The sequence below is a fragment of the Trichophyton benhamiae genome, assembly GCF_000151125.1.
Source record: "Trichophyton benhamiae CBS 112371 chromosome Unknown contig01145.0, whole genome shotgun sequence".
In the NCBI taxonomy this organism is placed as follows: domain Eukaryota; kingdom Fungi; phylum Ascomycota; class Eurotiomycetes; order Onygenales; family Arthrodermataceae; genus Trichophyton; species Trichophyton benhamiae.
Window position 1 is genome coordinate 94,693 of NW_003315111.1, and position 21,562 is coordinate 116,254.

Sequence of the window (21,562 nt, forward strand, 5' to 3'; positions counted from 1 at the left end):
GGGACGAAGCTATGATAATAAAGCCCCAACGGTCGGAGGTTGACCATTTCTGTGTCCACTCTGCCCTACACTTACGCTTCGCAGCTTTCGCCACGCTATCAAACCACCCCCTACCACCCCCTACCACCCCCCTTTTCCTTTGCCTGGGTCCCCCTAGTAAGAAACAGACTCGCACGCACACGCACACCCTCCCTCCCTTTCTTCTGCAGTGCAGAGCAATGATGCCAGTGGACGGACGGTGATATATGATTGATGAATAAATAACTGTCGCCCAAAACACACTCTTGTGGCGTCGATCGATCGTTGACAAGAGGAGGCTTCCACAACGAATGGTCGACGTCACCACTCCCTGTGCACGGGATGAATTAGCATTCATATCATATAACTAAACTGCTTGGACTACCGGGCGTTTGTAACTCTGTCACCCCGTCTATCAGGAGGCGCCCTCCTTAACTGGTTATCAGTTAACCGGCGGGATCGAGCGATCGATCAATCAATCAGTCTATCAGTCTATCAGTCAATCAGTCAAACCGCCCGCCCCTGTGCAAAGTTCCCGTGCTGTGCTGTGCTGGGCCTCTGCTCAACTTACCTGCAGGTTGACTTCTGCACAGCTTGCTAACCGTGCGCCAAACTGAATCTCAGATCGGTTGGCAATATCTCCGGGACAGCAGCGAGCGAGAAGTACCGAGAGCACAGTCGACGGACAGAATACTGTAAATAAGAGGGACCCAGGGCTGTCAGCATATGCGCTGCCGAGGAAGGGAAAACATTCCCCTCGCTGCCTCGTTTGTCTCCTTATTTTTTTTTTTTTTTTTCTTTTTTACTTTTCCCTTGCGACAAGTAACTAACTAATGCGCCGCTAGAAACTTCGTAGACGCAGATAAGGCCAGGCAGGAGAGCTACAGTCGTTGGTTGGGTGAATTGCCTCGATGTACGGAGTATCTGCGGGTAAGGATTGGATGCTGTCCTTTTTTTTTTTTTTTTTTTACTAAATTTAATTACTGATATGCGGTTGTGGTTTGACTTTGCACGGTTCTCAAGGTAGGGATGGGGGGGTACGAGGAGGCGCAGAAGACGGACAGACAGACAGACAGGCAGACGGGGAGATCCATGTCGAGACCTTATCCATGTCGATAGTCGGGCGTGGTGAAGAACCAGGACGAGACTTCTCTCCATGTTCAATTGGGATCAACAGCAGACTGTAGATGCAACCCCTTATATACATACACATATATGTACATACATGCAGAGGATAAAAGGGGGGAGAGCTGTACCCTCTTATCGCAGGCCCTTTTATCTCCCCAGGTGTAGTCATACATTACACGTGTGCCATGTCAACACGATCTGCTTGATAAACTAAGTATGTAACCAGGGTGACAGGCAGATAACTATAATTGCAGACAGAGATTTGCAGACAGACAGACCCAGACTCTGTCGGGATATACTCATGGCTAGCTGACGCCCGGGGGACAATTGCCGAGACAGGAGAATAGCCGAAGCAGACTCGATCGCCATTATTGACATCGACTCCGACCAACTACAGTATAACTGACTCGCAGTGTAATAACGAAGTAACAGCGTCTAGATGGCAGCCAAGCGTGTATATGGTTTATATATATATATATCTACCAGTTACATGCATGCATCGCGATCTGATATCGTTCCCCGGGCCTCTTATAACCAAACCCCAACATATAGAAGCAACACCCGCACTCGGTCACTCATGCACTCCCTCATGCACACGCATATTTACATGCAGCCGGCTAACTATCCTACGTGCGTCAGGGCCAGTAGCACCGTCGTTTCAGCAGCGTCATCACTCTTCGGCATCATGGAGATTTCTTGCAGCCCAAGACGCCTGTGGAACACCCGGGGGTCCCATCCTCCTTTTTCGCCATCCCGAACCCTTTTTGTCTTCTATTCCCGATCGTGCATCAGCTAGGTAGCCAGAGACTCGACCTCGACTCGAGGAGGTTTAGTTGCCGGGTGCTATTATGTCACTTCCTCAGCCCTCTGGACAGGCGCACCACTCGCAGGCCTGGCAGGCGAGAGCCCTAAAGCCTATCTGCGCATCCCTGATCCCTGACCCCTGAAGAACTCCCCCCCCCCCCGGCCCCCGGCCCCCTTGTCCTGGCGTCCCTGTTCCTTGCCCCGACCGACGGTTATGTAAGTCAGTGTGAAGTCAGTGTGAAATCATATCGAAGCCAGCAGAGGGCAGCGCCAGAGTTGGGTGCAAAAAGCGTAAGTACATCTGGGCCAGCCAGTCCAGTCCGGCGTCCCCAGTCCCCCTGTCCCCTGTCCGCTGTCCACTGTCCACTGTCCACCCCCCCCTCCAGTCAGTCCGGCGAGCATAAACCCCCCGGCCAGCCAGTGAGCGACGGAGACGGGCGCCCGCCATGACGTCAGGTTGCAGCGAGCGTGCGGGAGAGAAACGCCAGCTCCACCTCGATGGGCTTCGAGGGCCAATACGACCGGCAGAGGAGGTGGGGGATGGGGGAGCACGCAGGTTGGGGGTCGCCCGACCTTTTAGCAACTGGCTGCCAGAGAGTTCGCGGTGGGTTTCACATCTCTCTCCCGTGTAGTCTAACTATCCATCTAACTCACGACTAGCAGTTAAGTTAAGACGTCGTCCTGCGAGCTAACTGCTAACTCTGGTTGTGGTTCCCATTATTTCGTCATGGCCAGAGCATAACTCCAGGACGTTCGTTGCGGGATGACGATGATGACGATGATGCTGATTCTGATGCTGATGCTGATGCCGATTCTGATGCACGGAGACAGATGCGAGCTCCCCACGGACCTGTCGACGTCTACGTGTCCTGGCATGCCTCTTCTTCCCACGGTTCTTCGCCGCGGCGCATGAATGTTCGAGATAGGTCATGTCATGCGAGCCCGTGGAGAGCGCTGAAGCCCATGCTCCGGATTTCATTACTCTATTCTCTACGGCGGCCCTTGTCCCCCTTCATCTATATTCCGGACGCTATAGCTGCCCTAAGTACGGATGTATACAGGTCTGCTATAGCTGCGCTGACGCTGGCCAGTGTTATCTAATATGCTGCATATAATCCGGAGTCCACAAGGGGGGGGGCTTAGTTATGCTAACTAACGGCTCCAGCTATAATACGCATATCCGTGGCAGATCGATCGGAATCGGCCGTCTGGGGCCTTCGACACCTCTTCTTCTTCCTCTTCCTTTTCTTCTTGTTGTGCTCCTGCAACAGTCCAATTGAACTCCGTGAACTCCGGCCAGGGATCCACGATAACCTCATAGTTCGTCGACATCGATATCGAACCGCACTGCCACCAGCTGCCCACAGACAAGAGAGTGGCTCGAGTGCTGTTCCCGTAGCTAGCAAAAAAAAAAAAAGGCTAAGGAGGGTCAAGACATGCAGTGTACCGCGGGAAGCCCAAAAAGCAACGAGGGAGAGACCAGGACCGGAGAAGGATCTTCCCTTTCTACTCTTACTTCTCTCTTCCTTTCTGCTGCTTCTTGCTGCGTCTCCCTTCTTCAACCCCCGGTGGATATAACTGTCGATCTTCCTCGCATCTCTTTGCGGGGGAGCTAGTGGCATACATACATAACTCCATACTTACTCACGGAGGAGTTACTCACCTAACTAGCCTGCCATGTATTGCGGGAAGGACGGAGAAAAGAAAAGAAGAGCCACCACAAAACTATGGCCTGCCGTCTATTCTGCTTTCTCACTCCTATTACTCCTTGGAAGCCGAGAATCGCCGCCATACCGGGGCCCAACCTGCGGTCTGGCACAGCTTGCTTCTTTGGGATGGATTTCGCATGGCTGCTAAGCATATTCTAAATCGCTCCTGGACCCTGAAAATCAATCTGAGGAAAAAGAAAAGCAGAAAATGAAAGAAGAGGGTAAAAAAGAAGAAGAAGAAATGCGGAAAAAGGAATTAGAACAAATGGACAGTGAGAGAGGGAAGAAAAGGAAGCAAAAGAAAAGAGGAAGACACGCAAGTACTGTATGTTCGATGGGAGGAAGAAAGTTGCAATCTCAACTGAACCCTTACATTAATTCCTTACACAACATAATTGGATTCGAGACAAGAGACAGAAGCAGAGAGAAGCAAGTCAGAGAGTGAGCCAGCCATAGAAGGCGAGAAGGCGAGATACGGGGTGATGGTTACTCTGGCTGGTCTCAATTTACTTAGACTGCCGGCGGACGAGCTACGAGCTTAATCCCAAGCTTGCAGACCGCAGATTAAGATACCTCTTTGGCACTCGATTACTTTGCGGAGAGCTACATATTTTACATGTGTCAACTACATCTGAACCCGTGGTTGGGAGTACCAGAGACTAGGTATGCTGTACATCCTTCTCCAACCCCTATCCCTTTAACGACTTATCTGCGAGGCCTAACACGAGCCTCCCCCCTGTCACTTAAATTCTTTTCTTACTATATCGACAGGCAGCTAACTAGCTAGTTATGGTAGTTCCATGCAAGTCAGCCAGTCACTGCCTCTCGCTTTGACCGCAACCAGGCCGTCTCCTGAGCCGTGTGCTGTCCGTTGGCAGATGGGCCGAGAACAACTCCCCCATCTGCCTCCCTGGCCCTTGACTTTTGTCGAGTTCGAGACCGTCCAGCAAGCAGTATGTTAATATTGTCATCCCGCTCGGTCGTCTGGATCTTCATCTTACTTCTCCCTTCTCGCCTTCTGTCCGGGACGTTGTTGCAAGTAAGGGAGATTAAAAGTGTCGACGGGTATAATAATAGAGGAAAAGAAACGACGGAAGCAGAAGAAAAAAAAAAAATAAAAATAAAAAAAAAATAAAAAAAACGAAAAACAAAAAACAAAACACACCGCACGATGCACGACGCCCTCGATTCTGACATGTGCATTGAATCGACTAACTTGCTAGCTATTAACTGACATGCTATAGGTTTGTTTCATGAGCGACGCATCCCAAGTTTTGAAAAAAGTCACTAAGGGAGGTTAAGATATCTATTATTGTCAGGGCTGGGAATAACTTAGGTATAAACATCTCAGGCCACCTCTCTTCTTGTCCCGTATAACCACAGCTAAGTATATCCGGATACTCCATAGAAACAAACCTCGATAACGGTCTTCGGATACGCAGTTACATCCCGGCGAAGCTGGAGAATAACCGAGTGGTACCTCCAGCCGAGCCACGACTCGCTCTGGGCAAGAGGTAGCTCCATGCTACAGATCTGTAGATCCAGAGAACCTCAAGCCCTGCCTTGCCTATATCTCTCACTATTATTATCAAATCGGTGCCCATTTTCTTTTTTCCCTCTTCGTCCTGCGAGGAAGCGAAATGGCAAGGCATCAATTTGGCAAGGCAAGGCAAGGCAAGTTGGAGCCAAAAGACCACCAGTCCCTTCATGGCCATTTGGCGATGCAGCAAAGCTCACCGAGTCCGATTTAAAACTTCCTCCTCGATAACTGCGATATTCGCATTTTTCTTTCTTTTCTTCTTTTGCTCTCTCGCATTCTCTCACTCTCACTCTCACCCTCACTCTCTTTTTTACACTTTCCACGCTGCTGGATGGCGGATGGCTAAACAGCCCAAGGCTTCTGCCTCCGCTTCCACTCCGATTTCCGATTGACAAGCCATTAGTTAGCCTGAGGAGTTATCAACTTCAAGGCCCAACCGACTAGCCAACAGAGCAGCGGCAGCGAAAAAGAAAGCAAAGAATAAGAAGAAGAAAAAAAAACAAAAACAAAATTATCCGAGGGCGGGCATCTCCGAAGAGGTGGCGAAACAATCGAGGTTCCTAAAGCGATTGTTTCGTTTCGATCTCTTCGACGGATGAAGATTGATTCCAAAGCCTTTCTTGTCGTCTCCATTCTCTCCTGTCCACCTGCTCTCTGAAAGAGGCACTTCAACTCTTGATATCCGGTAAAGAAGAATGAAAGACATGACTGGGAAGACAATTTGACCCTCTCTCCCTTAGAAGGGCCTCTGAGGAACTTATTTCTTCTGGTGTTGAGCTTAAACTACTTGTGTTATAACTATATCAACGGCTTGGTAAACACCAACTCCATAAGGGCGTATCAGATATAGCCGCGCAGAAGCTATAGCTCGTCCAAAGCGGAAGTTCAACTTCAAACAAGCCAGCTCATGCCGTGGAGTTTGCTTTTCTGCTTTATCCAGATTGCAGGCCATAGCTCCAGCCGCATTGCTAACTGAGCCACTTCTTCTTGCCGTGGTCCGGGCCACACATGAAGTCGTGTTTTGTGGGCCAGGATCTGCTGCCTGACTCTTTACCTACACACACCGATCGGGTGTTTTGTCTACCAGGGCCGATCGGATCAAAAGGTTGTCCGTCGAGATAGGGGAGGCGGGGCGCGGGGGAGGACAGACAGGTAACTAGCAGGGAGCTCTATGAAGCTACTAGTTCGTTAGACAGCCTGTGGCTCAGTCTATCTGGTTATCTACGCTGCCCTGCGGGCTCAAGACCTCCCTCCAGGATCCCACCTGGGCGACGGATGATCTCCCTCTAGCTGGAGCCATGGAGACAGAGGGAGAGCAAAAGAAAGCAGAGGAAGAAGAAAAGTGAGGAATTGTTTGCTGATGGTGGCTCCTCCTCCACAGATCTACCGCCCATGGGCCAGCCATCGATTTAGGTATTGTGGATGGGTTATGTACGTGGGCGGAGAACAGAGGACAGAACAACAGTGACCTTCCCGCCGTACCGTGTGGGTGTTCATGGACGTGGCTTTTCCTCCATCTATTATTAACTTCTCGATTCTAGACTTTGTTGCTGCGAATCCTGGGGTCATAGGGAGAAGGCACATGCGGTCCACCTGCCGCCCAGGCCGAGGATAGAAAGGAGAGAAATAACACACACGCAGTACACACAAACTTTACTCCCTACAGTCTGCGATACCCTCCTCTGTAGCTCGTCTGGGCTATGTGTCTCATGGGGGGGACATGCATACAGAAACAGAGATGGCAGACACAAGGGAATGCAAGGACGGCAGAGAAGCCAGTCAAGTGCCGTCCCCGGCCTAGATCTTCTCGAGCTTCGTCCGCATGTTGAAATCAGACTGGGAGATGGAGCACTTTGCTCCATTCTTGCGAGACACTCCTCTAGTCAGCACTCACTGCCTTTTCATCGACAGGCGGTATTATCAAGCTAGTGAGCGAGCATTGTTCACCAGTCTGAGAGCAAAGGGGGACAATTTACCTAAAACGGTAGGGCATCAGGTTGGGAAACTGAAAATAAGGAGAAAAAAGCAACATCCGCAACAATGATCATAACTAAAGCAAAAAGCAATGAGAAAAGAGATGTACCACCCACAGACCAAACCAAACTTTTCGATCAAAGCTGCCTTTTCTTTTTTTTCAGTTGCATCGCTGGTCTCTCTCTCTCTCTCTCCGCCTTCTGCCTTATCTGCTTACCTATCTGGCTGTCTCTCTACCGTGAGATAACTCGTATGCACTCCCTCCGCAAAAAAGATACCTTCTCCAATCCTTCCCTCCTCAAACCCCCCACAAAAGCTTCCTTAGCTCGTTCCTTTTTCTCCCGTGGTGGGTCTGGCTTAGCCGTGTGCATGTCCATGTCCATGCCCTAAGCACAGTTCTCCGTCTCCAGGTTGTTGTGGGGGTAGGTGTGGCTGGTCTAGTTGCTCGAGCAGCCTTTCTTCAGGACCCTGATCTCCCTTTCCCTCCCCCGTTTGGCCTTAACGAGAGGAGTTTAGGGGCAGAGTGAGAGAGTGAGAGAGCAAAGAAGGGGGGAAAAGAAAGCAAGACTTGTGGCAGAGGCGGAGGATATTTCGCATGCTCGGTTGATCGTCCCAGCCAGTTAGAATCAGCCTTCACCTCCCTCGCCACAACCAAGAAACGAATAGGGATATCTGTTCAGCCCCCTGAGAATTAAGGGTATTGGTCGGGTAGAGGTTGCACCTGGCCCGCACGAGCAGGATACCTCACAGATACTCCTCCGTACAGACTCCGCGATCGATAGAACTATATTATGGAGCCCAAAAAAAGAAGCAGAAGAAGGTTAACAGATTCAGCGGATAAACTCTCCTTTTCTTCTTGTCTTACTTTTTTGCACTTTCTCATCTTCTTTTCCCTGCTGCCATTTTCGTATCGGTCGAGGACTGGAGTGTTCCTCATACCCCATCAACTACTGACTAAATTCCCTGACCCAAGTCCGATTGAATTGCAATTTCATCTGCTCGCTTCCCGGGAGAGCTGCAAGACGAGCGGATAAGGCCCACCCTCCCGGTATTTGGGGGGAGATGGAGCAGGGAATATTGGGGGTTTCAACAATGGGAAGAATCGAAAACGCAGCAAAAAAAAAGGAAAAGGAAGCCTTTTCTGCGGGGAAACAGATATGCTATTGGGAGCTGTGTCCAGGGACCTGGCTCTGTCGCTGCCATCAAAGCACCATTCCCGTCGCCGGTACCTAAATTTTGGGATATGGTTCCAACGCTCTACACGGATACCTGGAACCTGGGAGGACGAGTATGGAGCATCCAAGAAAGAAGAAAAAATAAAATAAAATAAGAGATAGAGAGAGATAGAGAGAGATAGCGTGCAGTATTAACTGCTTTTCTTCTTTTTTTTCCCTCTGTCTACCCTAGAGACACTCTCTGGATATCCTTCCCGGAAGGTTGTTTTTTGACGTTAAAACAAGGCGCGAGAGTTTGAAGCCGGCGGACGGAAAGAAACAATAATGAGGGAACACGTAGAAAAAGAAGCACGCAAAAGAAACAGCAGAAGCCCAATCTAGGCTTTCGGCATGGACAGACCGTCTCTCTTGTTGTTGCTCTTGTTGATGCTCTTGTTGATGCTGCTGTGGTATCTCATGCCTGTCTGTCTGTCCCACCAGGCATAACTATAGAGGGCATTTACCTGACTCAGGGGTTCTCCATGCAGGGCCCAACTGACCACTATCAAAAGCTATCCAATGTCAGAAAAAAAAAGATGGATTTGACCACTCCCATGCGTCGACTCAGGCTCGAGCTCGTTTCTGCTTTTCCTATTCCCCCGTTTGCTGCCGGCTATCTGCCCTCTCCCTTGGAGCCCCCACGCACAGTGGGCATGACATGTCTCTCCGGCTCTCGGGAAGCCCGTCTCAAATGTATATGCAGTAGTTATGCAGCGTATGGCATCTCATCATAAGCAATAGCGTACCTGACGTATCCAACACCCCCCTCTCCCCTACGAGTAGCCACCCACCAGCGAAACTAGTAGAAAGACAAGAGGTCTGCAGAATGTGTTGAATAATGAGTTGCTATGTCGACTGCATCTTTAAACAGGGAAAGGGAACACAGCATCCGAGGCACTTGGTCCTGCAGGCAGGCTGCATGATGCACTCTCGATCCCCGATCTCCCCTTAGCTGCTTGCCTCCCCACACAGCCATCCGCAAATCAGTGCTCGCGTCTATCAAACCAGCCAGCAGCCAAGAGAGGAGAGGGAGTAACGGATCTGCCCCTATAGTCCTTCGAGTGTCTAGTGACCTGTGGCGCAGGCATTGGGCGGTGCGAGCCGTGCCACCACCTGATAGATACCCAGATCAGCCACTACTGCATGTGAGAGTGCCTCCCTCCAGATAACTAACTAGTTCAACAAGTGCTCTCTCCGGCTGGCATCGATGCTTGTCCTGCTTGCTGGAGGAACGAACTTGGAAGCAGATAGTACAACTACGTGCGTCCTATATCGACATCTGTACACCCATCCACCCAAGCCAGCCAGCCAGCCGGCCAGCCAGCCTTCTGAACAGATGCGGAAAAAAAAAAAAAAAAACAGAGCAAATTAATACCCCGATCCCCAAACCCAAACCATAAAACGCAGGCCGATCTCATTTGATCTCAGTCTGGAGGGTGAGGGACCAGAGATCCAGCTCCAGAGCCATGGCCCGGCACAGAACACGGCATCACCAGCTCCAGCACCATCATTGATCACGCCGGTCTAGGTAAGGTAGGCAGGCAGGCTGGTATGTAGGCAGGTGAAGTACGTACGTGTTTTAGCGTGATCGGTTAATCGACGAACTGAAAATAAGGACCCAAGAATGGGTAAATAGAATGATAGATAGTTAGAGTGTTGGATGTCGATGACTGGCTGTAGCTTTCGCACGGAGCCTCAAAAAGGGGCAAAGGTAGCGCTCGTCCAAAGCATAAAATGTTGCTGCTTTGCGCCCTCGCCTGCTAATCTATCTGGCTGGCTATCTGGCTGGCTGGCTGGATAGATGGTGGTAAGTTATGATGTACATAAGTTAGGTACTTTTGAGATCGTTCGGCAGAGATTCGTCCGTTTGGTAGAGCGCAGTGCACGTACCGTGGTTAGGGAGAGTCCGCTGATCATATACGCACATACACATACACAAACAGGGGGAGAGAGAGAGAGAGGGAGGGAGGGATTCGCATCCCCTCCCCCTTTTTTTTTGCTTCTGCTGATGTGAGTGATATCACAACGCTGCTGCTGCGGGATAAGAACTAGATGCCGATGCTGGAGATCAAGTCAAAGGTCGATCAAGTCTGGTCGGCAGACGGCTGGCGTGGTAGACATGTCGGCAGGCAGGGGCAGACAGGTAGACGACGTGTAGAGCAAACACACATCAGGCAAGGAGAGACGAGACGAGACGGGACAAGACGAGACGAGAGCCGTATAGGAGGCGAAAGACAGGAGCAGATAGTAAAAGGCAAAAGTCATTTGATCATAGTATTTTTGTTTGGTACCGTCCAGGGGGTGTTAAGTAAGTATGTAATGCAACTAGGAACGGCAGAGAGCAGAAGCGAAGTAGTAAGAAGTAAAGTAGAACAGAGTGTAAGTAGGTTGGTAGGTAACAAGAACAGAACAAACCACATGCTCCATATTGTGTAAACAGAAGAGAAGTAGAAGGAAGCAGAAGCAGGAGAAGGAGGAAGAAAAAAAGGAACAGTATTAGGCTTAGTCCTCCCATAATTTACCACAAAGCCTACCCATCTCCCTGGTATTTCCCCCCTCCCTAGATGCCGTTTTAATTTTGAAGTTTTTTTTTTTTGGAATTTGGAATTAATGCTGTGTGGCTGGGTTGTTGCCTGGTGTGATATTTGATTAGAGCGGACGGGAGGTTGCAGGTCGAGACGGGCGAAATGAGAAATGAGAAAAGGGGTGGCGCGACGAAAGGGAGCCCAGCCGAGCCGGGCTCATGCTCATGCTCATGCTTATGCACCGGGGGAATTGTAAATGAGCCAAAGGGAAAAAAGCCGACGATGTACCGAGTAAAGGAAGCAGAGTAAAAGCGTGGAAAGGGAAGAAGTAACGCAGCAGAGCGAGAGGGGGGTACGAGTCTGGGTCGTGCAGCCAATCCACGGTTTGAGATCGGTGATCGAGATAGATGGACCGTGTAAAGGTGTAATTGATGTAACCTCCCTCCGCCTCCCTCCCCCGCTCATTGCACGTCGAATGATAAGTGAACAGAAGGCAGCAAGGATAACAAAGAGAAGCAGAAAAGGGAAAAAAAAAAAAAAAAAAAAAAAAGGAGCTCAAGTCTGGACGTTGTTAGCTGCTGGTCTCGTCTGGTTGTCGTGAGTTGAGCCTCCAGCGATCATGGAATGTTTGGTACGGTGCACGAGCCTCGAGGAAGGGGGGGAAGGGATTAGTGTTAGTTAGTGGAGAAGAAGGATGGAGGACGTGCTCGCGTTTCCGGATGTAGATAGAAGAGATTGATTGAAAGAAAAGGGGGGAGGGGGAGGTTAGGAGGATTTGGGGGGGAAAAAAGTAGGCTGGCTAGCTTGATGCTGGGCCTGAGGGTCGGTGCCAGTGAAGAGTGTAAGAAAAAAAAAAGAAAAACAGAAGAATGTAGTAGTGAAAGTCGAATCAAATCAAATATGCAAGGGTTGAGTTATGGATGCTGCTCCGATCCATGGGTTCGATGGTAGAGGCGGCGCAGCGTAGTGTAGCCATAGCGCAGCATGAACCTCCCTTAGCGTACCAGAAAAAATCCGTTGGTATGTACGGGGTGCAGGGATTGGCATTGTTGATGCTTGGTGATGTAAGTAGTAGAGTGGGTTGAGAACGATCTAGATGCAGACGAATGCCTCCCTCCCGTCTATCGCGCAATGATAAGAGAAAATCCCATGATGCCGGGGTTCATGCCTGTGCCTACGGTGCCTGTGACTCCCGTTATTCTAAAACCCTTGGGGGTGACCAGAGTGCCACTGGAGAAATTAGCATTGACAAACATAAAGTAGGAGAGTAGGGAGTGTGGACATACCCCTGAGTTGCCTTGGAACATCCATAAACGCCAGACCGTCTCCCGAAACTAGTAAGAATCCCAATGCCGTGTACTCCGTCTTTATCGGCGCGGAGATGGAAGCCCATCATCATTTCACCTCGCCGTGATTCTAAGCAGTTAGATATAGTCAAAGTAGAGAGAAGAGGTGAGAGAAGAACTTACCAATTGTGTATTCGTCGTCAATCATGGCCTGCCCCCTGGAGCCAAAGAGCTGGCTGCTGCTGTCTTCATAGCGGAACTCAATGCCTGCAATTGTTGTCCTGGACGAACCGCCAGGATCCGAACCGGGTTTCTCCGTTGAATACACTCTTATCGTAGTGACAGGCTTGTTTGTCTCGAAGAAGACGTCCTGTTTCTCTAGAGAGCCCTGCAGAGTGTCTGGCGGCATGTATGGAAGGTAGTTTGCCTGTTCACTGCCGGTGACGGTGGGTATCTTGACGCACCAGTCCTTGGCCTTGCTGGCAGTCAGAACGGAGAGGTCTGGGACGTTGAGAACGGAGAGACAGCCCGAGTAGATGCGTAGACGGACGAGCTTGGACTTTCTGGAGCTGTCGGGCAGCTGGGCTCTGATCTCGGCCTCTGTGAAGCTGGCTTCCTTTGGAATGCCGCTGTTGCCTGCGCTGGAATCGACGTACTCGATAAAGGCAGCAGGGGTATCAGTCTGTGAGGCAGTGAAGATCTCGATAAAGGCAATGCCGGCACTGGAGGTGGCGAGCATCTTCTCGCCGTCGACGGACCAGAGCTGGATGATGTCTGAGGAGGGACAGCTGGGGTCGTTGGGCATCTTGAAGCAAGGGTGGAAGCGGAATCTGAGGGCGTCGAGACGGTTCCAGCGGCATTCGTCTGGCTGGAGGAGCAGACGAGCGCCCTGTTCCTTGGTGCGAGTCGAGTAGGGCTCCCAGGTCATGAATGTGCGGTTGAAACGCAGGTAGTCGGAGCCCATGATTCCCGAGTCTGAGTCGGTACAGCCGAAGAGGTGGCCGACCTCGTGCAGGTGGCGGCCGAGCGAGGAGCTGGCGGTCTCCCAGTTGCTGCCGCACTCGTTGTTGTGGTTGGCAACGTAGGCGGTGTCTGTGCGGGCGCAGTCTGAGAAGCAAGGGACGATATCCTGGAGACAGGCCGGGTAGCTGTGCAGGCCGTGGGAGCCGAACAGGGCGAGCTTGAGATCGGCGGACTGCGAGGATCCCAGGGCCGCATGAGCCGTCAGGGACTTGGTGTTGCTGTCCCAGTGGGTGTCGAGCAAGAGGGCCGAGACGTAGCGCTGCTCTCCGGGACGCAGGTCAAAGTACTTGCGCACAGCGTCCATGGCGACCTTGAACAGGCCGTCTTCAGTAGAAGTAGAAGTAGAAGTAGATGCACTGCTCAGTGCTCTTAGCTGCTGGACGGTCTGGTCGCAGCGGATGATATGGACCTTTGCCTCGCTGCGCATGATGCTGTTCTCGGGGTCTCGCCCGCTGAGGCTGCCGGTCTGCCACTCTTCCTCGAAGTGGAAGCATCTGCGGCCAAAGTTGTGTCTGTACATCTGCTCGCCGGTGAAGGCCTGCCAGAGATAGGCGGCCATCCTGAACTTGCGGACGGCATGGTCGAGGTCGTTGGCGGCCTTCTTGCTGCTGGCGGGCGCGGCGTCGTAGTGTGCCTGGGAGTCTGAGCCGAGCAGGATGGCGAGCTGCAGCGGCGGCGAGTTGGCCAGCGGGAGGTAGTTGACGTTGATCCAGGCGGTATGGGGCGCCGCCGAGGGGGCCTGCTTGGGTGAGACGTACTCGAGACGGACCCGGTTGGGCCCCGGGACGAGGTGGACGAGGGCCTTGAAGCAGGAGGCGCGGACCGGCCAGGAGATGGCGGGAAAGGAGGCGTCCTGGAGGTGGTGGACGGTGATGCTGCCATCGAGGGGGGTCTTCTGGGGGTCTCGGTCGCCTATCGTCCCGTACAGCAGCAGCAGCTTCTGGTTGACCTAGAGCAACACCTATTATTAGCATCTGTCTCTTCGTTTTTTCCGGCTTGTCTCACTGACCCAGGAGTTGTCGGATATCGAGAGCACTCGGGGGGCGAGCGGCGAGCTGGGAGCGATGTTCTTGGTCGAGCTGGCGGCGCTTGGATTGACGCCCTGGGCGAGTTGTTAGCCTGCTATCACTGCTATCAGAACAAGTATAAAATACGTACGAGCATGCTGTTTCGACACGACTGCGAGGAGATGGGCACTGTGCGCTGCGGCGGCGGCGGCAGCCATCCCTCAGACTTGGACTGATAGGGAAGATGGCCGGAGGAGAGCAGCGAGGGCTTGATGGACGGCGGAGGGGTGTTCCCGCTGCTGCTGTGGACAGACGAGTCCGCGGTCGACGTCTTGGAGATGCCATTGACATTTCCATTGCCGTTGACATTGCCATTGCCATTGCCATTGATATTGCCATTGATATTGATATTGCCGTTGCCGTTGACGAGGACGCCGCTGGGACTGCTGCTGCCGTTGACGAGGGACTCGCCGGCGCTGCTGGAGGGAAGCGAAGGCGAAGGCGAGGCGTGGACGTGGACGGGGACGGGGACGGTGGGCGCTCGCGATGCCGGCTTCGAGTGAAACCCAGCCTTGGAGCGCCGGCGAAGCTCCCTGAAGAAGCCCATGCCGGAGCTCTTCTTCTCGCCAGGGCCAGAGGCAGCGGCAGAGGCAGCGCCTGAAGCAGAGCCAGAGGCCATCGCGAGTCCTTTGGCTGGGCGACTTCGACTGACGATGTCTCGATGTCTGGAGTCTTCGATGGCTGAGGGCACGCGAGGGAGCCGGACCAGGCCTGGGAGGACGCTGGGAGGAAGCAGGCAGGAAGGGAATAGTCTTTCTGGTGTGAAGCCTGCAGTGCAACCAGCAGCTGGATGTCTTTCTTCTTCTTCTTCTCTTCTTCTATGTTATTGTTTATATATTTATATTTATATATAAGGACTAAGGGAAGAAGAGGAGGACGTCTTCACTGGCCTGCGTCGACTGGCAGGCTCAACCATCGGGACTTTTTCACGCAGAAAAGACACAGAAAAGACAGCAGAGACAGCAGAGACAGCGAGACAGAGAGAAGAGACAGCGAGGATGATCAGGATGGAGACAGGGGCAGCAGAGGGCAGCAAAAGGAGAGGAGCTGCTGGGACATGCTTGCTTTGCCTGAGGGTGGCGGCAGGAAGAAGAAACAGCAGCCAGAGATACAGCCCGCGAGAGATACGGCCAGAGATACAGCCAGAGGGACGGACAGGAGAGACAGCTAGACAAGAGACGGAGACGGAGAAGAGCCAGGCAGGAGAAGAAGACGGCCTTGGAGAGATCCAGTTTGGCCCCGGGGCAAAGATGGCAGCATCCCAGTTGGCCTCCGTTAAGAGGACCAGCTAAGTCTTACCTACGGCTTGACTGAATCTCTATTATCTACAGCTTGCGGCTTCATCGGCTTCTACCTCATCTATGCCTACTGTACAGCTTCTACCTCATCGGCTTGACTGTCACGATAAGACTCTGGGCGATCCTGTTTCACCGGCCAAAAGCAACGCCAGCAAGCTCCATCGAGGGACCCAGCAGCGGCAGCCAGCGATGCTGCAGATTGGCTGGGACGGCAGCCTGCTGGGGCAGCTTTTCAGCAATTTCAGGCATAAGCCAGCGCAAGCAGGGCAGCAGCAGGGCCAATCAGCCCGGCCGTCGCAGGAAGATGCGGAAGACTCAGGCCGGCATTACGCAGCTCGCAGGCTGTCGCAGTGGCAATGCCAATGTAATAGTCGACAGAGACGATTTGATAGTCAATTGATAGATCTATAGTCAATTGACAAAGTAGACAGAGATAGAGACAAAGTAGACAGAGATAGAGATAGAAGAGTAGAGATCATAGAGCAAAGATAATAGTAGAGGAAGAGAGAAGTCCCTGTCCCTGCATCGCTTTGGCTTCTGTGCCTGTCCTGGCTGCGGCTGCTGAGTGGTTGGCTCTTTGGTTGCTTAGTGGCTGGCCGTCTTCCATTTGCTTGTCTTTTCTTCTTCCTCTTCTTCCTCTGCCAGCACAGCCAGACTCCACAGACAGACAGCAGAGAAGCAGACAGCAGCGAGAAGACAGAGATAGTTGGACAGCAGAGAGAGACAGCAGGAGAAGAGAAAGACGGCAGAGAGGCAGTCAATTTGCTGCAGTTGTCCCTGTGGCTGCTGGCGCGCCCTGACTCCGCGATACGTCAGAAAAACCCTGCAGACAGACTCCAGACAGAGACTCCAGACAGACAGCAAATACAGAACGGGATAGAGGATAGGATACAGAGAAGGATACAGAGGAAGAGAGAGAGAGAGAAGACGGCGTTGGTCGACTTGGACGCTGGATTACGAGCCGGGATGTCCATCACCTCGCCCTCCGCCTCTGCAAAGAAGGCCATCCACAAGATTGACATCGCCCAGGTAGGCCTCGTTTCTTCTTCTTCTCTTCTTCTATTCTGCTCTTCTCCAGTAACTAACGTTGGGTAGGTCTCGCTGAATCTCCAGGACCGGCTGGGACTCGCCAAAGTCCGCTACGAGCGCCTTCACGGCCTCCGCAGAGACAGCGACTCAGACGCCGACAGCCGCCCCCAGAGCCAGCAGCTGCAGCAACAACAGCAGCAACACCTCTACGGCCAGCACAATGGCTTCCCCAGCGAGACAGGCTCCGACTGCTCCTCGTCGGACTCGGCAGACGCCCGCTACTCGACGCCCTTCACCTCCTCGCCCGTCCGCTCCCCGATGCTGAGCAGGGAGCTGCCCCGGTCCGCCCGCAGCAGACACGCCGCCACCTTCGACATCAAGACGATGCAGTGCATGACCTCCGGCGGCAGCTCGCGCAAGAGACGGCGCTGTGATCCGGCCATTGCACTCGCAGCGGCGGCAGCGACAGCAGGAGAGAGAGGAGACTCGGGGCGCCGCCGTCAGACTGTCCCCAAAATGCCCCGGCTGTCCTTCAACGGCGGCAGCAGTGCCTCCGCTGCGCCGCACTCCTCCCCCCTGGTCAGACGGCAGCACCAGCGACGGACCTACCAGGCCATGCCCTCCTTCGTCTCCGAGACAGACACCATCCCTGATCCCGACATCGACAGCACCGACATTGACCCCCAGCTATCATCCCGGCGTCATCATCTTCATCATCTTCATCACCATCATCACGAAGAAGAAGAAGACCACCAACAACAACAGCAACCATGCACGCCGCCTCCCCGACGCAGCCGCTTCACCCACGCAGACGACGACGCTGCAGCTTCAGGCTCCGGCGCAGACCTGCTCCTCTACCTCGCCAACTCGCCCACGCCAGCAACCATCAACGGCAAGCCTGCCACTACAACAACAACGACAACGACAACTACTGCTGCTGGTGCTGCTAGCGGCAACGACTTCCTCCCCTCGACGCCGCCAACCCAGCACGCCGCTCCCTACCAGCTGCTCTCCACGCCCACGCCCTCCCAGCCCTTCAACTTTGCAGACTTTGTCAACGTCACTCCCAGCCCGGCCCAGCGAGGATGGTCCTCTCGCACCCCGCTCACTACCACCGCCGCCACCGCTGCGGCTACTACTAATAATACTACTGCCTCTGCGTCCGGGGGAGCTGTCTCGCGCACTCCTCGCACCCCTCGCACCACCAAGGACGTCCGCAAGAGACTCAACTTTGACGCCCTCGCGCCCCCCAGCCCCGTCAGAGGCTCGATCAAGCGTCACAACGCTTCTACCCATGCTGGCCCTGCTTCGTCCAGTGCGGCCGGTCTAGCACTACAGCTCGGCGAGGAGTTGCCCATATAATCCTTTGCTTTCTCTTCCTTTTACTCCTCTTTTTTTTTTTCCCTACCTCCTTCCGTTCGATCTACCTGTGATGCAGATACATGAACCAGATACACTCGGCGGTCTTGTTTGTCAGGTTATTCTCTTTTCTTCCTTGTCTTGCTGTACAACACCTTTCCCCCTTTCCCCCTTTGCACTTCTACTTCTACTTCTTCTCCATCTACCTCTCTGCCATCTGCTAAACATACTTAATATCCCCCTCGCCTTACCTTACTTCTCTTCCCCAACACTACGGTCACTTTGTTATCCATGTCTGGAGTGCTCTGCCTAGCCTGTATGTATGTAGCCTGTACTCCGTAGCCTGTCGCCGGTCCCTGACCAACCATGACTGAATACTGAATACTTTATCGACTTCTCTTTCTCGTCCTTTTCAATAATGACGTCGTGGCTTCATCGTCGTCTCTTTCTCTTTCTCTTTCTCTTTCTCTATCAAAATCTTTCTTTTTCCTTGTTTTCGCGTCAAACTCTAAATCCCATCATCGCGTCAGGCGCGTCGACGCGTCAGGTTCGCGTTGGTTATGTAAGAGATTGTGTCTTATGTAATACATTCATATTATGTCATCATCAACTCGTGAATCTCGAGATATCCAAAAGAAGAAGAAGATACAACAAGTCGACGACACCGAAGAATTGCTGAAAATATAATGGATATCAATTGCAATCGAAGAGAAGCAGAGAAGACGATGTGAACTCCGAGGTCGAGATCGCGTTTGTCAGCATCGCTTTCGATACGAGATGGGCCACCGCGGCAGCACGCACCATTGGCCGGCCGCGGCACTTCGACTCGCCTGCTCGGTATCCATGTGGACTCCATCGACTGGCGCGGAGAATATATCAGAGTAAGCGGGACGGAGTCCTTCCATCGATCAAATCGTGGGGAGCACAGGACTGACTCATGCCCGGGTTATTTTTCTATTAGTATATAAAGGGCGTACGACCCTCCTCGAGCCGGAGTTGAGCACTCCTCGACGTCGCACAGCTCCATCTCCCGCGCTTGCACAGAGACACACTATCCAACACATCCAACAAACACCACCGTCATGCAGCACCAGAACCAGGACAAGGACCAGGACCACGATCCGAGCCAGCTCAAGCTCATTGGAGCCTACACCCGCTACTCCAGTGTGTTTCTCTTACCCTCCCCCCTAGACTATGAAATTTGCAAAAAACAGAAACATCAAATAGTTCCGTCTACTAGTCCGCCAACCAAGCCTAACCTTCTTCTTTCTCCCAGGCTGGACTGCTCGTGTAGCTGTGCTGCTCGACTACTACCGCATCCCGCACCAGTCCGTCCTGCTTTCTCTCCCAGAGGTACCCTCTACATCCCCATTGTTCACAGCGTACAGCAGTATAATACCCCCCGCCCCCTCTCTTACACGTTACTCTAGTCCACCAAACTATCGAAATCCGGCCTGGTGCCCGCGCTAGAAGTGCCTGCTCTGGGACCCCAGTTCCAAATAAACGACTCCCTCGCCATATGCGAATACCTCGCTGAAGCATACCCCGACCTGCCCCTCTGGCCCAAGGACGCTGCATTGCGCGCCCAGGCCCGCACTGCAGTCGCACAGATGCACTCTGGCCTCTGCACCGTGCTACGGGCCTCTTACCCCACCAATGCTCTGGCAAAGTACACCGGCGCCATACCTCTGTATGACGGCGCGGCCAGAGAGGTGGGGAACTGTCTGAAGCTCTGGGGCCAGAGCAGACGGTTCTCGCGCGCCAGGCTTGCCGAGCTCGGCCAGGAGGGCGAAGACGAGGGCTTCTTGTTTGGGAAGTTCGGCATTGCGGATGCCTTCTTCTGGCCGGTCTTATGGGTGGGTTGAACCCTCTCCCCCTCTCTCCCTTTTTTTTGTTCCACTACTTTTTGTTTCTATTATTGCAAGTGGTAAGTCTGACTGTTTCGTGCTTCAGCGTTTCCGATCTTATAATCTGCCTCTCACCGGTGCTACCCCGGAAGCTCTCGAGTGGATGAAACGTATGTGGTCCCATCCCAAGATCAAGGAGATTGTCCATGCATACTACCTGCAAAAGGAACGTCCTGAGACTACCATCTCGCACTACGATGATATCTTCAAGGGTAACCCCTGACATCCAGTTTGGTTGGTTCTCCGAGGACTGGGAGTTCTCTGCGTAGTCTTACCCTTCTTATAGTACCATGAGATAAAAGGTGAACGGTAAATTCACTTGAGTGTTACGTAGATATATATATATATATTCGACTAGAGTCAACTTAACCAGTGTTATATATCAATCTAATTAGGTGTAGTCTTCATAGAAGTGCTTCATTGATATATGACAGGATAACCCAATGGCCAAAAAGGGGCCTGTGCATCAAAGAACTATATTGCAGAGAGGCATGCTAGCTCACAGTAGTGATACACTTTTCGAATAGGTAGGTAGATATACAACCGAAAAAAAGTCCAACTCAGTGAGAGGAGATAAATCCCAGCAGCAGAAATCAAACTTTTTGGTTGACGGCGATAATTGATGCCTTTTTTTTCCCTCTCTCTTCCCCCCAATTAATCCAACCCATCAAACACTTTTATAGCATCTCTCGCCGTATCCCTTGCACTGGCAGGATTCGCCCCCGTAACAATCCGCCCGTCAACTTTCTCAAAGTTGTCAAATGCACTGGCAGGAGCTTCGTAGTGAGCTCCCGTCGGCGCCAGGCAGTCCTCAATCGTATGAACCTTGTCCTGCCTCATCTGATCAATCACCTTGAGCTCGAGCTCACCCTCAGTAGTGAAGCCAGTGACCGTCTTGTCTTTCACCACAGGCTCTTCTTCGGGGTTCTTAACGCCGGCCAGTATAGCTGGGCCGTGGCACACGGCTGCCACAACGCCGCCGCGGTTGTAGACGTCCGAGGCAATGGCCTGTAGGTGCTTTGCGTGAGGGAAATCATAGCATGCCCCATGGCCCCCGGCAGCGAAGAACAGACCGTACTCATGCGGAGACAGGTCTCCAGCCTTGAACATCTGGCTGTTCAGCTTCTTGTTGAATGGGTCGTTGGCGTTGTGCAACACCTCCTCGTCCTCTTTGTTTAGAAATTTCTTCTCCAACGAATGTTCGTCAAAGGCAAAGGTCCCGGTCTCCGAGGCAATGTCGATATGGAACCCGGCTGACTGCAGCTCATCAAACGGGTGTAGGGCCTCGGAGAAGAACAGCCCCGTCTTCTTCCCGTCGGGGTAGAAGTGAGGGTTGGCGCTGGTAACAGCAATCAAAGCTCTCCGTGGCAAAGGCATATTTTTTGTTTGTTGTTTTCAAAGTATGGTCTAACTTATTGTTGACAGTAGTGTGTTTTTTCCTGGAGAAATCGGGGTATACAGAAATCTGCCATCGAGATGCCATTTATCCCGCATGCTCTACGGAGACTAATGACGGTCTAGTGGCAATCCCTATCTTTATGCAACGGACTGGTTGTTGCTATATTCACGACCTCGCTTGTTTGGGCCTCTGTATGACGTAATAGGTGCTAGATCTATATACGCCAATATCAACATTCGACATTCCACTCTCGCTTCCAGTGGGTGCGTTGCCCGTGTGGAA

General features: G+C 52.5%; 5 protein-coding genes across 5 annotated transcripts; 3 read left to right on the plus strand and 2 right to left on the minus strand.

Moving 5' to 3' along the window:
- Window positions 1-3,867: 3,867 nt before the first annotated feature.
- On the plus strand, window positions 3,868-4,104 carry ARB_05403 (uncharacterized protein; the record flags this gene model as incomplete). The annotated part of the gene is made up of 1 exon (XM_003015960.1): window positions 3,868-4,104. The coding sequence occupies one exon, from the start codon at window positions 3,868-3,870 to the stop codon at window positions 4,102-4,104; it is 237 nt and encodes a 78-aa protein (XP_003016006.1).
- An 8,242-nt stretch (window positions 4,105-12,346) lies between these two features.
- Window positions 12,347-14,907, minus strand: ARB_05404 (zinc metalloproteinase, putative; the record flags this gene model as incomplete). Its single annotated transcript, XM_003015961.1, has 3 exons — window positions 12,347-14,170; window positions 14,231-14,323; window positions 14,380-14,907. 3 exons carry the CDS (start codon window positions 14,905-14,907, stop codon window positions 12,347-12,349), a joined length of 2,445 nt encoding a protein of 814 aa, XP_003016007.1.
- Window positions 14,908-15,078: 171 nt separating this feature from the next.
- Window positions 15,079-17,977, plus strand: ARB_05405 (uncharacterized protein; the record flags this gene model as incomplete). The annotated part of the gene is made up of 5 exons (XM_003015962.1): window positions 15,079-15,110; window positions 15,151-15,552; window positions 15,665-15,950; window positions 16,085-16,663; window positions 16,700-17,977. 5 exons carry the CDS (start codon window positions 15,079-15,081, stop codon window positions 17,975-17,977), a joined length of 2,577 nt encoding a protein of 858 aa, XP_003016008.1.
- Window positions 17,978-19,056: 1,079 nt separating this feature from the next.
- ARB_05406 (uncharacterized protein) lies at window positions 19,057-20,104 on the plus strand (the record flags this gene model as incomplete). Its single annotated transcript, XM_003015963.1, has 4 exons — window positions 19,057-19,138; window positions 19,215-19,327; window positions 19,405-19,830; window positions 19,928-20,104. 4 exons carry the CDS (start codon window positions 19,057-19,059, stop codon window positions 20,102-20,104), a joined length of 798 nt encoding a protein of 265 aa, XP_003016009.1.
- A 431-nt stretch (window positions 20,105-20,535) lies between these two features.
- Window positions 20,536-21,258, minus strand: ARB_05407 (ThiJ/PfpI family protein; the record flags this gene model as incomplete). The annotated part of the gene is made up of 1 exon (XM_003015964.1): window positions 20,536-21,258. The coding sequence occupies one exon, from the start codon at window positions 21,256-21,258 to the stop codon at window positions 20,536-20,538; it is 723 nt and encodes a 240-aa protein (XP_003016010.1).
- Window positions 21,259-21,562: the final 304 nt, after the last annotated feature.